Raw genomic sequence first — 18,241 nt, forward strand, 5'->3', positions numbered from 1 at the left:
AATTGGTCTTCAGGTGTCTGTGATAGTGTGACTGTGTGGTCAAGGAAACAAAGTCCCTTATCAATGTGCAGGTTAGATTCTGAATTGGTCTTCAGGTGCCTGTGATAGTGTGACTGTGTGGTCAAGGAAACAAAGTCCCTCATCAATGTGCAGGTTAAATTCTGAATTGGTCTTCAGGTGTCTGTGATAATGTGACTGTGTGGTCAAGGAAACAAAGTCCCTTATCAATCTGCAGGTTAGATTCTGAATTGGTCTTCAGGTGCCTGTGATAGTGTGACTGTGTGGTCAAGGAAACAAAGTCCCTTATCAATGTGCAGGTTAAATTCTGAATTGGTCTTCAGGTGTCTGTGATAATGTGACTGTGTGGTCAAGGAAACAAAGTCCCTTATCAATCTGCAGGTTAGATTCTGAATTGGTCTTCAGGTGTCTGTGATAATGTGATTGTGTGGTCAAGGAAACAAAGTCCCTCATCAATGTGCAGGTTAGAATTGGTCTTCAGGTGCCTGTGATAGTGTGATTGTGTGGTCAAGGAAACAAAGTCCCTTATCAATCTGCAGGTTAAATTCTGAATTGGTCTTCAGGTGTCTGTGATAATGTGACTGTGTGGTCAAGGAAACAAAGTCCCTTATCAATCTGCAGGTTAGATTCTGAATTGGTCTTCAGGTGTCTGTGATAATGTGACTGTGTGTTCAAGGAAACAAAGTCCCTCATCAATCTGCAGGTTAGAATTGGTCTTCAGGTGCCTGTGATAGTGTGATTGTGTGGTCAAGGAAACAAAGTCCCTTATCAATCTGCAGGTTAGATTCTGAATTGGTCTTCAGGTGCCTGTGATAATGTGACTGTGTGTTCAAGGAAACAAAGTCCCTCATCAATGTGCAGGTTAGAATTGGTCTTCAGGTGCCTGTGATAGTGTGCTTGGCTGGCCAGGGAAACAGAAATGAATAACAGTAACATGTGTGTCCAGGTGTTTATTAGTATGAACAATTTTTGAATTGTCAAGGTATTCATTCAAACAATGTGAGGAAAGGAATAGCATTGTAGTGTTTTATTCACCTGGGATGTGTGGTTTGAGGTGATAGGAACCATCATGCATTGTTTAATACAAGAATTGATGTAACAATCGTAAGCACAGTGAGTCTGATTGTGTTCAGTCATACACTGCTGACTTGTATTTGTTGCCTGCCATCAAGCACTTGTTTCACTGAAGCAGATGTTACTTTTGATTGTTTGTCTGGAGCAGATGTTATTGTTTACTGTTTCGGACTGCTAGGAACAGAGACAATAAACAACATTGTCTTGCTATATTGTGTCAAATAAGTGTTAAACCGCATGATACTGGCTCTGTGAAATTTGGGGGCATTAAAGGTTAAAAACTCCAAGGTCTTACAAGAGTTGATTTTCTTCTAGTCTCACTTCACACTTTGGAGTGTGACACAGAATTTACGACTAATGGATGTGGAGTGTGGAGGTGGACATCGCGCTTGGGACTGTCAGCTGAACGGGGAGACTGCGAGGTTTGTCTACTTGAAGACAAAACACATCTTGGTCTGTGATTCAACTTGCAGGTCAAGACAGGTCATTCTCAAGGTCAGAATCTTAGCAACTTGAAGCATCTGTTCATCTTTTTTCTTGAACATGGAGGTCGCTGTATACCTGCCATCCCAAATATCTCAATATGTACCTCAGAACATTTAGAACTTTTGTGATCTTAAAAAGTGGTCTAAGAAAGTGTGATTTAAGGTAAAAATCACTGTTTCACACAATACTTTTACAGATATTTCACTTGATTAGGGGGCGTTGGATAATTTTAGCTCTCTTCATCTTGGTTTTCATTCGCCCATGAAGGAGGAAGAATATACACCATAATGTTGTCTTACTCATGCTAAAGAAGTTGACATAAATACTCTCCATGATGTGTGTCACCTCTGTATGCCATTCAAAGACAAGGACTGTTTTATCCAGGGGTGTCTCCATGGCCGAGAGTTGTGTGACATCCGGCATATCACAACATACCAGGGAAAGCATGGTGAGTTTCACATGTGTGGATATTGCTGCAGCCTCGTGTCTGTGTTTGTAAAGCGTCCTCCACATGGCAAACTAAAGTTTAACAACACATGTTGTTGAGAAATATCATAGGCCTCTATTCTCACTAACTTTTCCATCACTTTCGGTGTAGTCAAACTCGAGTTGTTCAAAAACAACCAATTACAGTGAATGAGACTAACATATGACTGCACTGATAGAGACATGATGCTCAAATGCCATGAAAGTTTGACAAGTGTTTGACAGGTGAAAGCGCTAGTTTGACAACTTTTAAGAATTCAACAACATGTGTTGTCAAATTTTAGTTGGATGTGTGAAGGCCGCTTAATGATGGTTTTGCGATGATGCATGTAGGTGATAACTGGAGTGATGAGGGGAAGAAAGGATGTGCAGTTGTATTATTTGGAACCGAGGCTTTGAACTGAAGCTTTTGTTTGGATAAGACTGTTAACTTTTTTATTCTCTTAAAAAAATGTTCATTAAAAACAAAGACTGTTTCACAAAACCTGGTTAAAGCTGAATGCTAACAACTGATGATTGTGGTGAGAGGCAGCCAGATGGTCCCACTCCGTGTTCTAGAGGATTGCTGCTTGTAGTATTAATGATGGCATTGACCTTGAGATTTGGCAGCCATCCTATAGCTGGAATACTTCTGACTTCAGGGTGAAAAACGTTTTCACAAACTTTGAGGCATGGAGTCTGCCGAATCCCTATCTCTTGTTGAATCATCATCAGTATGAGACTCTAACATTTGTTTTATTTGGGATTACACTTTCTTGTTACAGTACATGTTCTAGTACTTTTTTAGTATTTTTTTGCGTTCAGTCCAATCGGGGATTCAAACGGACACCCTCAGGGTGAGGCACCTAATTGCCAGCACAAAAAGTCAGCTGCCTAACCCACTTAGCCACCGTGACTTCAACAAGTGCTGGTGATTTGGTGGCTGACTCTGACTCAAAAAAGCACTAGAATGTGTACTTTAATTAGAAAGTGTAATCCTAAGTATAACATATGTTACATTTGACCACTTTCTAAATGGCATTGTGTAATTATAGTATGAAACTCGTCTGAAATGATAGATTTGATGATGGAGGTTATCAAACTCTGTTCTTTCTAAATAACAAGAAACTGTGGGCTTAGTATAATGCACCAACCTTGAATAGTGGGTTGTATGTAATTTTCCAACAATGTTGTGTATTTCAGGTAGCCCTGTGCACATCCTGGCAACTTGCAGTGAAGATACAACAGTACAGCTGGTGTCTATATCTTGTATCCTTCCTTGTGTCAATAGATGGCCGTGAGTGAGTGAGTGAGTGAGTGAGTGAGTGAGTGAGTGAGTGAGCCTATTGGGTGGGTTTAGTGAGTGGATGGGTGGTGGGGATCGTGAGTGAGTGAGCATTTACTGGTTTACATTTTTGTTAAAACCATGAATACATGTATTGAGCTGAAAAGCCTAGGAATATAACAAGGGAGTATTTCAGATTCAACCCCTTTGTTGAGGCTCACAGCCAATCTGTACATCTCCATAATTTGCTATAGGCTTACAAGAAAGCGTTTAGTGCCTTAGTAGTGGATGATGCCCTGAGGATATAAACTACCCATTGTTTAGCATCAGTTGTTTTGTTAAAAGAATTCTGTATATATTTGAAAAAGAAGTCATGTTATTGCTGGGAAAAGGGTTGCCTCACACTTGATGATAATATTGTACTTAGACAAGTACATATGAATATATAAATATCCTTAGCTCATCCTCAGCACACAGGGGAATACCCCACCTCACAGTCCATCATACACTTCAAGGTCACCTGTCCACTGTAAAGACACTTGCTGTTTGTTCTTCTAACAAAGGTCAAGGTCAAGGACTAGGGTGTGAAAAAATAGTCTTCTCTGCTGGAGGTCGTGCCCAGATACAGGTATGGAAAGTGACAGTCAACACTTCTAACAAGTCAAAAGTAATTAGTTCCAAACAAAGCAACCAAGGGGAGATCACTGATGTGAAAGATGCAACAGTGGAACATAATCTAGTGTTGAGAGACAATAGTCAGATTTACCAGTCAGATGATGACATTCCATGTTCGTATGAACACCTGTCCTCGGTGTTCCTGTGTGGGGAGAGGCATCGCTGGAACAAATCTGTGGATGGAGGTCAGTCAGACCCTGAGACGAGGCTGCTGTGTCTGACTGCTCTGTGTCTGAAGGATGTGTCTGCTAACTATCCAGACACTTTATACATTGTGGGTGCAGCATGTTCTGATGCCATCGTCAGGTAGGTTATGACAGGACATTTATGTCATTAGTTACCTAAACAGAGAGACAGTGTCTAAGTTTCAAACAGGTAAATAATTCAACATCACCCACTTAAGGTGCTACATACTATCTACTTGTGTTTTATCCAATTTTCTTACCATTTTCTGCATTGAGAGTTGTAGTGTTACGCTTATGCTACTAGAGTCGTGTTGAGTTTGGACAGTGTCTTTGGGACTAATTTAATTTGTAATTGAGACTTGTGTTTTAAAATTTTTGCAGTTTCTTTGGGCTGTATGTTTAGCCACACACAAAGATAATGCTGTTATTATCACATCTCTTGAATATGTCAACAATCATTCTGTTTCAGGTTGTTTGGTTTCGATGAGAAACATAAATCATTGACACTCCTACAGCAGTCAAGTTTCCATGACAACTGTGTGTTAAAGGTCAGTCACATCATCCACCAATCACATCCAAGGTCAAGGGTCATATTGCTGTCAGCTGCAACTGGGGGAGAGATTGCATTTTGGGACATCAGCCATATATGTCAAACATACGCAGAAACCAGTTCCTCAAGTGACAAACTTTCACACGACACACATATATCGAAGCAAGAAATAGATCATGAAAGAAAGGAAGGACACTTAGAGTATGAGTCATTAACTGAATCACATGATTCTGAAAGAAAAACATCCTTGCTCAACTCAGCTGAAGATCTCAACACAAGGTCTGTTGCCGAGTCACGACGAGTGTACACCAGTCGGCATTGTCTGAGGACTTTAGAAGAATCCTTTCAGCTCTCAATGGAACCTGCTGCTGCAGTAAAGTGCCATCAGTCAGGGGTCAATTCTGTGCATGTCTTCTGTCATGGAGGTAGGATAACAAGGCTGGCAAACTAACCCATTAGGCATGGAGGCTTCCACAAAAATGGAAGTCGGACAACAGTGCGATTTTTGTTGAAGTCACATTATTTGAGTAGGTCAGATTACTTACTTTGTGTGCAGTTGATCTGTCACTCTGAAACTGTGGATTCGAATCCCAAATGGGAGTTACCCCCAAAACTGCCAGAATCTATATTTTGCTGTGAAAGTGTAATCCTGAATATTGTTTATTACATTGACCACTTTCTAAGTGACATTGTATATTCATTCTTGACAAGCTTATTTACTCCAACTTCCTATAAATGAGAGTAATGGCAAATTAGTATCATCACCATGGCAAGCACTCAACACTACTGATACTTAATATATACCATATGCAATGATCTATATATATTCAACCATGAAACAGGTGTGATTGTCAAGTTATTATATTCATCAGTCCTAATGCAAATTGAGAGACTCTGTTAAAATTATTTAGTTTTATATATATGTGACAAGAAAACCTGTCCTGGACATCATTCAGATATTTTAAAAAATTAATGTTCATACCATGCTTGATTAATTTATAAATGTTCCAAGTCTTATCTTCTGTTTCCATGTCAACAGATGATAGATACCTGATAGCAAGTGGTGGTGATGACAACTGTCTGACGGTCACTTCCATTCACGTCACTGCTGCAGGAGATGGGATGGCTGTATGCATGGAGAAGTGTTGGAAGAATGTCCACGCCCATGCAGCACAGATCACAGGTATATTTACCTAATATGGCAAACTGGAATGTTTGCTTGAACATTTATACACATTCTATATATACTCATGGAAATGAATAAGGGAACACATGAAAGTACAAGTGTACTTTTTTTCTTTTCCAGGTTTCTTCACAAGGTATGATTGCACTATGCGTAAAATTCTGGAAATGAATAAAGGAACACTTGTACTTTCATGTGCTCCCTCATTGGTATGATGTCATACATAGTCACTAGACTGTGATCTCTCCGGAACAGACTCCATGCACCTGTAGAATTGCATTCTTCCTGTTCCTTGACAAATACATGATGTCTAATAGGAAAATATTTTGCGAAAATAAAAGAAATAGTTATTAAATCATCTTCTTAAAATCAAAATTAAGAATGACCAGAGTCTTCTTTGTCTGTGTCATCTAGACTGGGCAGCTATTTTAAATTATGGTTGAAATTATCATTGTTTGCGGTAGGTTTTGTATGAGTGCGTGCAGAAATAAAATGATAAATATGTTGTCCAAAACTTTTGTGCATGAAATTTCATTTCGATCCTAAATCATTTCTAAATTTGCTTGTTTTTTGCTGTTTTAAGGTACTTTCACAAAATTAAGTAGATCGGGAACAATGTGTCCAAAACATCCACATAAAATATTGTTTGCATGTTTCTTGTGTGAAAAACGCTGGTTTCTGCGTTAACGTGAACACTGATTATTGATGTGTGTGGGTTACAACTTCTTTTAATGGCATTACATTTGTTTAAAGGTGTATAGGACAGAACATTGGTGGCCTGGTACGTGGTGGTGTTTCTTACACAGACCATGTAGATTGTAAATCATGCTGTCAGCCTGTGTGTGTGCTTTAGGCTTGTTTATTTACATGTCATAATTATATTGCTGGAATATTTCCAGGTTTTGCTTAAAGCTGACTGACGTGACTCTTTACAGCATTATGTTATGTTTGTCATGTAATGTGATATGTAATATATAATTACAGGGGTGTGGATTCTCTCTAACCGCCATGTTGTCAGTGCATCCATTGATCAGAGGGTGTGTGTGTGGGAGCTCTCTGATACTAATTTCCTTCACTTCAAGGTAGGTCTTACGAAGGTCAGCATCCTCTCTTCACAATGTATTATCTGAATCTGGCAGGATGCTCAGCAAACATTCGAACAATCTGTTATAGTTCAAGTACAGAAAACAACCCAAATTAAAACTCATCGCCAGTGACTATAATGACTTGGGACATTGTGGCCATGTTACGTGAGCACAAACAGTGCAGCACTGATATTTATGGAATACAAAACAACAGCTGGACAATGAAGGAATCATTTTCCTCAAAACAGTTTCTGAAACAAATTACAGTGAAGCCTCGTTAATCCGGACGGTTGTGTTTTTCAGCAAATTCGTCCGGAATGCGAATCATCCGGAATACTGAATCAAAACCCACGTCTCAGCAAGAGTTTCTTCCCTTTACCATTACAAAAAAGACTCGACTCTGAATTAAACACAAAATGTGAATGTACAGCATCTTCAGTCGGGAACTTTTATTGTCTAATTGAAACAACATGCTTTAATTGACATTTCTCAAAAGTTAACAAGAGTTCATCATGTCAACTCAATGTTTATTGTTCCCAATGACTGAGGGCAGTTACGTAAACATTGCCCGGGAGGCAAGGGAGGCGCTGTTACGGTTCGCGAACATGATTTACAGTGTCCGGACAATGAAGCAATTTACTGTTTGTTTTACTGATTGGTTACAGCTATTCCGGAAACTGAATTTCCGGATTACCGAGGCAAATTATATAGGCATTAATTGGTAACTAGCTAAAATCGTCCGGGAGACGAGACATCTCGGATTATCAGCGTCCAGACTAATGAGGCTTCACTGTATGTACAAAGTACAGTCAGGGAGGGTTTATTTAAAGAACTTTTTCAATGCAGAAAGTATTTTTGAATTTCGACATGCTGTAGTTGTTGCAGCTGAATTGTACGCTCTTCTCATGTTAAAGGCCACATGCAACCAAGAGATCAAACATAAGTAAAACACAGTTATCACTTATTCTTGATATATGAAATGTAATTCTGAAATAACAAATAAACAAAATTATATGCATATAATCACAAATTAAAAGTGCAATATTTTGTACTTGTGTTTACCTTCCTCAAAACGAAGCAGCTGCGATACCGAATCCAGTCAGAGCTGGTGGGTGTGCACTCAAGTATAACAAAGCCTTTGTATTGGCCACTGGTTCATTTGCCAATACACTTACCTGGCTCTTTGTTTATGGCTTATATGAGCAATACGTGTTAATTTCAAGTTGCACATGGTCAATGATTGAAGTTGTAGGTTTATTTACTTGTTAGTGTAAACAACCAAGATTAGACCACTGCTCACGACTTCATACTCTGCGAACATATTCACAGTGCGTGCGTTATGAGTGCAGCACAGCATAGCTGATGAAACCACCATTTCCCCCAGCACTGGGGGAGAATTACTGAATTGTTTGAATTCCGATTTCGCATGCTTTTTTTGTTGCATTTTTTTTCAACTTAATAGTTTGAATTGGCATCTTTTATTATTTGTTTTGGTAAAGTTGTGTTTTACATTGCATGTGACCTATAAGCCAGATGTAGAAAGATACAGGCACAGAAACATAGCCTGGATTGATGAGTTTCTGTGTTGTGTTCTAGATGGCACCATACATAATTACAGTATGGTTCAAAATTATTGAGAATAGCTAAAGCATTTCATATTATTAAACGAGAACAAATCAGATAAAATTGAATGTATTGTGAAAGTGAACTGACCTTTTCATGTTGTGTAGGTAACAATTTAATATTTTATCAAGTCTCCTTGAGCTTCACGGCACAGTCTAAGACGGGTAGGCATACTTCCTATCAGAGAGGTTAGTGTCTCGTGAGTTATGCTGTCCCAGTATCGGACCACTTCTCTCTTCATGTCTTCAATTTTTGTCAACCCCTTTTGATTCACACATTCCTTCATCATCCCCCAAATGTTCTCAATGGGATTTAAGTCAGGACTATATGCAGGAAATGGTAATGCAGTCACATTTTTCTCCTGAAACCACTGCTTGGCATGTTTTGCGGTGTGTTTAGGATCATTATCTTGCTGCAAAATCCTGTCATTTCCATAAAACACATGTGCACTTGGAAGGAGAAAATTATTTAATATGTTAGTGTAGCGTTGACGTGTCAGCTTTCCCTCAAACACACACAGTGGGGTCATTCCTAATAAGGATATCCCTCCCCATACATGAAACTTTGGGCTGTATTTAGGTCGTCGATACAACGGTGCTGACGCAGACTTTGTCCATATTTTCACATTATTGGGATATACCCATATTGAGCTTTCATCAGTAAAAATCACATTTTCCCAGTCAAAGTTTTCATGTGCCAAACACCACTCAACACGCCTGTCTTTATGTTCTTGTTTCATGAGAGGAGAAGGAATTCCAGTCTTTTTCTCCCATCCAAGATCAATCAAATTTCTTCTAACTGTAGATTTTGATACAACTGTTGATCCCCTTTCTATCATTTCATACCTGATGTTGGAGATGCTTGCCCTTTGCTTTTTAGACACTAAAATTCCCAGCCGGACGCGATCTGAGAAGTCCAATTTTCTGGGTCTCCCTGCTCCTTTCTGGTGCCCAAAATCCTTTCCCTCTTTAAAATTCTTCCTAATCCTATACACAGTAGAAAGAGGAGTTCCTGTTCTCTCTGCCAATGTATTTACATCATCAATTCCTTGATTACACAACTCAAAAATCAACCTTCTTTTATCTTCAGCAGACATTGTTGACAGTGCTGAGGAAAATGACGTCTGCTACAAATTCAGGGGAGGTAACTCTAATTGTACTATACTCAGTAGGCCAAGATGAGTTACCTCCCTTATACCATTACTTAGTTTTAAGTATCAGTGAATCAGTTGAGGTGTTAGGATAGCTCAAAGTAAGAAGAAAAATTCTCAATAATTATGAACCAGACTATATAATATGAACACAATGACTATTTCTACCCAACAGATGGTTGCCTGTCAGTATGTACACTTCTCTGACATTTCAAACATGGATGTGTGGCAGGAAGGGTAAGAGTACTCGTGTCAATTTACATTATCTCCAGGTAGTCTAATGTACTGCTGTAGACCATCTAGAACACATTCTGAATCATTCCATTACCACCATAACCAATGGGACATAACTCAGTACACTCTGTATAATCATTGGACACAGGTAACCCGTGATGGTCCAGGGTAGAATAGGCCTTCAGCAACACAAGAAAGGTGACTATGCTTGTTGTAAGAGGCGACTAATGGGATTGGGTGGTCAGGCTTGCTGACTTGGTTGACACATGTCATTGGTTCCAAATTGCGCAGATCAATGCTCATGCTGTTGACCACTGGATTGTCTGGTCCAGACTCGATTATTTACAGACCCCTGCCATATAGCTGGAATATTGCCGAGTGCTGCATAAACTAAACTCACTCACTCTTTGGACACAGGAGCTGTTATTGGTAATTGATAACACCCTGTATGTTCTATATGAAGAGTACCTATTTGTATTTCCTGACAAATAACAGTTCTTTTGACTTGGGACCAGGGGGAAGACTGACAATCTGCTTAAAACAGATCTTAATAAGACATTGCTTCTGTGAGGTGTCTTGAGAATTCCCTGCTGTCTGAAGAAGCAACACAGTTGTGTTAATGGTGTTCAGTACAAGTTAATGGTGCCGAAGATCATTTGACTGACTGGTTTGTCTGCCCCAAACTGTAGTAATCAAACTCATATTACTCACTAACTCACTGTCATATGTGGCAACATTCTTTCACTGAGTGTTAGGGCAATAATGTCTATATGCTTCTTTTATTATTTCATAATTCTTTGTTTACATTTACTTTCAGGTCTATGGTGTACATGTTTCTTTGTGGTGAGGGACTCAATGTTTTGCATATAGACACAGGAAAAATGGAAAGGAAAAAATGAGAAAAACATTGTAATATTTATCAGAGAAAGAATAAACAAATCACCTGAGTGTGTGAGTCTGTTTCATGTTGTTCGTTCACCTAAGTTTGTTAGTCTCTTTGTTCTTTCATTGTATTACATCAGCATTTGCATATGAGTACAGGTTATAGAATATTGATACTTAAGGACACTTTTAGGATTCGAACACTTACCAGCGGATCCTATCAGCCAAGGGACACAACTCAAAGAAATGTTTCTGAAGCTGACATGAACCTGATGCAGTGCACTTATTGGATTCTCTCACTGGACTATTGCACAAAGAACAAGATCAAAGACCACGACAAAATGTTCTTTTCTGAAAATATAGATAACTGGTACGTTTATGACGTAATTTTTTTTATTCTCCGCCAAAACTATGAGATGACATATGATCAAGAGAACGAGTATATTTTTGGACTCAACGAAGCGCACGTAACATATGTACGATTTTCGCGATAGGGCTCTGTGCCATGCTACCGGTTTATAGGGAGACTGAAAGTTCACTTTCCCAGGCGTATCTACATCACGTGTTAGGGCATGTAGTGAATAGCCGCGTGTATATCTCCTCGACATGCCGTTTGTTTCAATATGTATCGGGAAGACACACAATATCACTATAACAGTTGAATTTTTGCTAAAAATACATTTGTCATTTGGAAGGTCCGTGATTTGTCCATTGTACCAGGTGTGTGCGAGTTTTCTAGGCAAGTGGGCGAGGTTATCAATAACCCACAAAACATGTGCAGTCTCCACTGAAACAGAATACTAATGACTCTCCAATTCTGTCATTTACATGGAATGGAGTAGATGAAGTGTATGTGTATTTGCGTGCGTGTGTGCGTGCGTGTAAAACGGGATTCCTTTCCTGTCATTAATATTGTATATATGATAGTGGCACGGTACTCAACTTTTTGACCATCAGCGGTGCTGAAGACTAGTGTTCACGTATTTGTGCCGTGTACGTCCGTTACTGATGCCGCTGTTTGTCTGACGTTCGTGCTAATGATAATTACGATGCTGTCCATACCAATGAAGAGGTCGCGCCTAAATTACCAAAATGGACGTTCTACATTATCGATTATGCTCACCCTAGTTGATGTACGGCGACATGGTTCCACCTAGAGCCTCCAGTTTGAGACTGATGGCTCCCAGGTGTAGTCCAAGCTCTTGACCCTGTCCCTACTGCGACTTAGTGCCCAGGTCGTGGTACTGACTCCACGAAGCCGATTTTAATCATGTCCAGCTATCGTATTGCCAGTTTGCAGTCTAGTTTCTGACTTGATCCTGAATGCTGGAATAAGTTTCAGAATTTCAGTCTCTGCAAAGACTCGATTGTCTTTGGCTAATCAGTGCCCCATCCACAAACCGCCCGTAGCGCTACGATATTCTTAAGCTTAGTTATGATAAACTGTATAATTACGACCTCATTGGGATACGTGTCAGTGAAGATTCGGGCTTCAACATCTCATACTTGTCATGAGGGGCGAAAAACCGGATCAAGTGGTCAGGCTAGCTATTCTCGAAACGTTCGTAGCCCCACGAACCTCTTAAGCCCATTCTTGACACAGTGGCTACGATCGAAGTTCTGAGTTCAGAGGGCTGCGAGAACAAGGGCCTAGGTTTGCTACCGTTTTTGACACATGTCAGCGTGTCTCATCTGTGGAGATTGATGATTGTCTGGTCCAGACATACAGCTGAAATACTGCTGAGTGGTGCTAAACAACAAATACACAAACTTCACGCAACTAATAGTTTGTGGATCGGGTCCCAGACTGATGTTTCTGATGGTGATACTTCAACGGATGCCGCCAGTGTTCCCATAACAAACCTGGCCATTGCTTAGGTTAACAAAATGAAACAAATGCTTAATGGCAGGATTGACAATAAAGACACTGTGATTGTATAATACCCTCCAGCCGTTTTCCTGTATACGTCTTCCTCGCTATTAACGCGCCACTGTGGCCGAAGTTGATGCCATGCTTATTACAAAGTCATGTCCCTTCGCCGTGCTCTGTGTTTGATTTGTATCACTGGACACGATCCTACTACGTCTGTGAGCGATATTGTGCCTTTGATGCTGTGCCAAGAATGAAATTGGGATTTGTGTAACATGTTTGCACAAACTCGTCGCAAAATGTGGGCAGGACCATTGACCCAACAATGAATTGGTAGTTTATAAAGGATAATATACACTGTGATCCAGGTGTCCTACAATGAATGAGCATGCGGAATCAACGAATGACCTATCCTCACCGTCTATGTGTTAGTGGGTAGGCATTAGCCGTCTTCTAACAGGGCTTATTTTCTATGGCTGCTGACGTGACATGATATCACCAAAATGCTGTTTTAATCCTAATCAACTGCTCACTCCATCGGTAAAGCAAGGAAACCAGTGATTGATAGTGTGAGCAGCGACCCATGCCACATCGAGATGAGGATTACAGCTGACTGACTGGATGTTTGGGGATGACGTTCAAATTCAGTGTGCCAAGCCTATAGCAAGTTGAAATAAATTGAAACACAAAACCGCATAGCCTCTCGATCTGGAGACTCGTAAGATCGCTACTATGACGTTTAAAAACCCTTCGTTGCTGTAAGCCAAATTCCCGTGTTGCATACAATGATTTGTGATGCAGCTTGTTATATCATCCTAACACCCGCTTCTTGTACTAGTACAGCAATATTTCGGTGTGGAATCAAACACGGAACCCGTGATTAATCATCTCCGCTTCCTCCTAGGGTTAATATTGACGTTATTAAAGGTTTGCAGACCGGCAGATGGAGGAACATATTAAGCAGTTTGATAGTTTCGATGTTTCGACCCTGTCGCGCTCAGTTACACATAGTCTCTTCTCCACTGGAAGGTCTTTGGTGGAAATATGGCTCTCGTGAACATGCAGTTAACGGCACTCGTAAAGTGGTGATAGTCTAGCACCTTAAAGACAGATCAGGAAACTGAGAATAAAGTCAAGTGTACACTAATCCATTTACCGGGTTACTAATTGCCCCTAGTGCCTCAAGCAATGTCTTGATTCTGGTAATCAGACACTTTAATACACCTGATAAGACGGGAGTGATGTGTGGCCTTCATGATGTCGCGTCTTCCTTAAAACAATTTGCCCACGTCATCGTCCACTTCTCCGCCTGGTTTAAACTCGCGGTTGATAGCTGGAATACAACAGTCCGATATTAGTCAATATTGTCTCTTATTTAAAAGAAATCATAGAGTATACACAGTACAGTGAGGAATAGCAGCACATGCCGTCGTTGAAGATGCAGAACCGTTGCTCACAAGGTGGCAAAGGTCACGTAAACTGACAATTACTGATCGATTTCCCTCTAATATGGATCACTGTCAACAGTTAGCCTTAAGATGAAACGTCAATACAAACAAGATAGATCGTACGTGGTGGCGCTTGGGATAATAAGGACAAGAATTTATTTGAAGGAAATTAGTCATCAGGCCAATGTGAGTTTATTGACTTATTTTTCCGGCTGGAATCGATATCTGAGCAAATCCTATATAGATACTGGAGACATCAGCTGCCAGGTGATGAGATTCATTTAGCACCTGGTCGATGTGGTTGATTCAAAGGAAGCTGAAAGAATCAAGGGAGGTGATGTATGACCTCAGAAGACAGCGCTGCACAGATACGTGTAAACATGATGATAGTATTCCAGATATCCCGATCGCATCACCCCGTGTCTGTCTCCAGATGCCTCGTCATGGGCAGCTATATAGGAAACTACTTTACTGAGATAAGAAATCCGTCATGATTTTGCATATTTCGACATTACTTAGTATATGTTTCGTGTCTCGGTAAGAAGATAATAAGTCAGATCCCGTCGCTCCCCTAATAGCGGTCCCTTGTATTCAGTCCCATATCAATATATGTCGTGCGTTTTCCCAAGAGTTCTACGACCTGCTTCCATTTGGCCTTTCCTCTCACAACAATCTGATGCTATTTAAAGCTGCAGTTTGCACACTCACCCGTATAAATAGGGTTATCATGTAATTACTGGTTGCCATTTTGAAGTGTGCGTTGATAGCAACGAAGCACAGCCATTGAAAGCAGCAACACTTGAAACGACCTATGTCCCCTCACATATGTGAAGAAAGAACATACTTACAAATATGATGTACGGCTCCGAAATAAAGTTTGTGTGTTTGTTGTGTGACAGTAAGAGCGAACTATTCTTGTCTCATTCTTGACTCATCATTCTGCTTTCCAGTTCCAGAAAAATTTGTCTGGTCGATTCAATTTTGTATTTGTCAGAAGGCTGCAGGATACAAACCATTTTGAATAAGAGAAGTACATTCTCAGTGAGCATGTATTCGAGAGATACGCCCCTTCATTGGATACTCAACTGTCTTGAAATCTCGAATCCTACTTGCCTCAAGGAAGTAGTTCTTTTTTAGTTATGACGACGTTCTCATGTTGTATCGCCTTCTGGAGCAAACCAGCTGCTAGATAAGTGCCCTATAAAGGACATTCTACGCGCAATCCATAAAATAAACTTTATTCAGACTGATAAGTCTCAGGAAGGTCACTTGTATCCAGTTTCTCTATTGAGCCATTGTTACTATGGTTATATCATCATAATATCAATACCAACACAATATCTTATAGGACTGCAGTAACATAACAATCATCACATTTGATTAAAGCTGCACGTTGTGCGTTTAAAATACCAATAATAAAGGCAAGCTAAGTGCAACACATATTACATTTGGAATTACACTTTTCCTTCCGGGATTCGAACCCAAGCTCCAATAATCATTTTCGAACCGCGACTCAATCGAACAAAAGCAAGAAAATCTGTACTTCGTGCGAAAGCGTAATCCCAAACGTAGCATTCGTTACATCTGACTACATTGTAAATGGCATTGTGTATTCAAGCTAAGCGCATCTTAAATGCTGTTAACATTACTCGGTGTATGACATATTTGCTCCTCTCGGGAAGTTTCAGCTGATGACAAATGTCATTATAAAGATAGATACCAAACTGAACACTGTCAGAGATCCTCTGTCCGCCCTAAAACACATTCCAATCACATTGCTTTGCTTGTCACATCAGGAACACAACACAAAGTTTCCACAATAGTTCTTGGCCGCTGTAGGTCAGGGTCAAGAATGTGGTCAGAGGTATCATGCCTTACAACCGTTTTCCACAGGACACATAGGGACGGCTTGGTCAGCTGCTTGGCGTGGGGTGCTTCTTGGGGTGTACGAGCTTCGTCCGTCACCGTGAGGTAAGCATTTTATCACCGAATGTTTAAATGCATTCCTGAACTTTGAGGACACAAGTCCATATATGATTGGGTTTCCTGCACTGTTGATGTAACCGAGGATTGTTGTTGTTGAAAGCATGTTCTGGTAAAACTCAAGTCCCAGTTCCTCGACACTTTCCGGGGGCGTAAACACGATCCAAAGTCCGAATATTCGAACCGGAAGAAGTGACACAAAGAAGAGGATCACTATGGCAACCATCATGCGCACAACCTGCTTCCGGGATTTGATGGTCCTGGTATGAGCGTAATCTCTTGGTGATGTTTCTGAATTAAGAGTGAACATCTTTTGAATGATAGAAGCATACATATATGTTAACATACACATTGGCATGATGAAGAATATACAGAATATAAACACGATATAAAGCCTGGGCAGGGTGTCGGACATTTTAGTCCGACATACTTTCACATGGGAACCGTCTTGGAACTTGGCGTCCTCCAGAACTGTGAGAAAGACGAATGGTAGAGCTAGGATGTAGGCGAGCACCCAGATGCAGGTGACGAAGACGCCAGTACTGGTCAGAAGGCACGTGTTCTGGTCCTTCAAAGGGTGGCAGATGGTGTAGTATCGCTCAAAGCCGATTGTCAGTAAGGTGAGAACAGACGAATGGAGTGAGGCGTTCTCCAGGAATGGGACCAGGCGGCCTGAAACGTAGAGGTGTTTTAGCATGGAGGATTGTTTGTAGTTTCTTTCTCCAATATGACGATTATGGCACCATAATGGTTTAGACTAATGTTTTTTAATGTCTTCTTACTGACTGAAGCTCGTTGGAACTAATGCACTGAACTAAAGCCACTGAACTCACATGTTTTGCAAATTAAAATAATTCTTTTTGGTTATCGTTCACAGGGAGCGTCTCTAAAACGTTTGACATTAGCCGGTGGTACTAGTACACAATCGTTATACCGGATGCACACACACTGAAATCACTCTAACGTCTAGGTGTCATCAATGCTATGAGATGTCCATTGAACCTATTCGGGTTTTAAGATGGGCACCTCTCCTCCAATTAGATGTCACTGCCCAAGTGACCTCAGCGAAACCCTAATCTGGTATCGTCTCGTTACTCTAATAAAACGAGACAGCTGCCAAAATTTGACATTAGCACTAACACGTGGAGACTTGGACGCCGTCCCAGTTATGGCGGGGAACGTAATTGGATGGTCAGTTATGAGTTTAGCAAGTCCACTGTACTTCTAATGGCATCGATTAAAGGTCAAAGTCATCGTTAGTTTTAAGAAAATACGTCTATGGTCCGTTACCAGCCATCTCACAGATGACACGGTTCATCGGTAGGGTCGAGCCAGTGCGGAGTTGGTGTTTCAGTGTTTGCACCTTGCCGCTGATTGAACAAAAACGCCGACAGTCTAGCTGCCTCGTAATGGGCTTTTCAGCCACGACAGACCGCTTACATACCTTGATACAACTGAAATAATATTCAAATCCAACTAACTCACACACTATCTTGACAACCAACAGAAATAAACCTGTCCCATGAGTTTTAAATGCTTTGATAAAACTTCGGTATCCCCTTTATACGTGTCTGTGTACATAATAATTATATCATTCTCAGAATCCCTATAAACAATTGAGCAGTATATAGTAATATCTCCCTATACATGACCTGCATTTACCATCAGGTAAACGACATTTGTAGACTAATTACCACTTAATGAAAGGACATGTAAACGCCACATATACATAGAGGAGATTTAGTGAGTTTAGTTTTACGCCACATTTAGCAATATCCCAGCCATATCACCACGGGGAACACCAGAAATGGACTTCATGTGGGAAATATGCATTGCAAATCGTACCTGGGTCTTCAGCGTGGCTCTAACCACTGGGCAACCGCACTGCCCTCATAGATCCGAAAATTCTGTCAATAAATATTTTAAGTCATGTCTATCCAGTCTGGCGGCAAGACAGAATTGAAAATTCATGACCACTATTGTTACAAGTATCGACTAGCTCTACTGGTACCTGGAATCTGAGATCAACTGCCTTCTTCAAGACA

At 40.5% G+C, this 18,241-nt stretch overlaps 2 protein-coding genes across 3 annotated transcripts in view; one reads left to right on the top strand and one right to left on the bottom strand.

Moving 5' to 3' along the window:
- LOC137265957 (tRNA (34-2'-O)-methyltransferase regulator WDR6-like) overlaps positions 1–10,961 on the top strand; it is a 34,305-nt gene extending 23,344 nt beyond the window's left edge. Inside the window, exons 17-25 of one of the 2 annotated variants that reach the window (XM_067801443.1) lie at positions 1,408–1,587; positions 1,963–2,026; positions 3,247–3,312; positions 3,799–4,309; positions 4,658–5,163; positions 5,778–5,921; positions 6,906–7,003; positions 9,955–10,016; positions 10,831–10,961. In XM_067801443.1, the coding sequence (XP_067657544.1) occupies positions 1,408–1,587; positions 1,963–2,026; positions 3,247–3,312; positions 3,799–4,309; positions 4,658–5,163; positions 5,778–5,921; positions 6,906–7,003; positions 9,955–10,016; positions 10,831–10,912 (1,713 nt within the window). In that variant the 3' untranslated portion in view covers positions 10,913–10,961. Of the gene's footprint in view, positions 1–1,407; positions 1,588–1,962; positions 2,027–3,246; positions 3,313–3,798; positions 4,310–4,657; positions 5,164–5,777; positions 5,922–6,905; positions 7,019–9,954; positions 10,017–10,830 lie in introns of both variants that reach the window. The other variant, XM_067801442.1, reaches the window with a different exon arrangement.
- Positions 10,962–15,438: 4,477 nt separating this feature from the next.
- Positions 15,439–18,241, bottom strand: part of LOC137265997 (QRFP-like peptide receptor) — a 36,528-nt gene continuing 33,725 nt past the window's right edge. The window contains exon 3 of the mRNA XM_067801494.1: positions 15,439–16,868. Coding sequence (XP_067657595.1) covers positions 16,081–16,868 — 788 coding nt within the window. The 3' untranslated portion in view covers positions 15,439–16,080. The remainder of the gene's footprint in view (positions 16,869–18,241) is intronic.

This window comes from Haliotis asinina, chromosome 15, assembly GCF_037392515.1.
Source record: "Haliotis asinina isolate JCU_RB_2024 chromosome 15, JCU_Hal_asi_v2, whole genome shotgun sequence".
NCBI lineage: Eukaryota > Metazoa > Mollusca > Gastropoda > Lepetellida > Haliotidae > Haliotis > Haliotis asinina.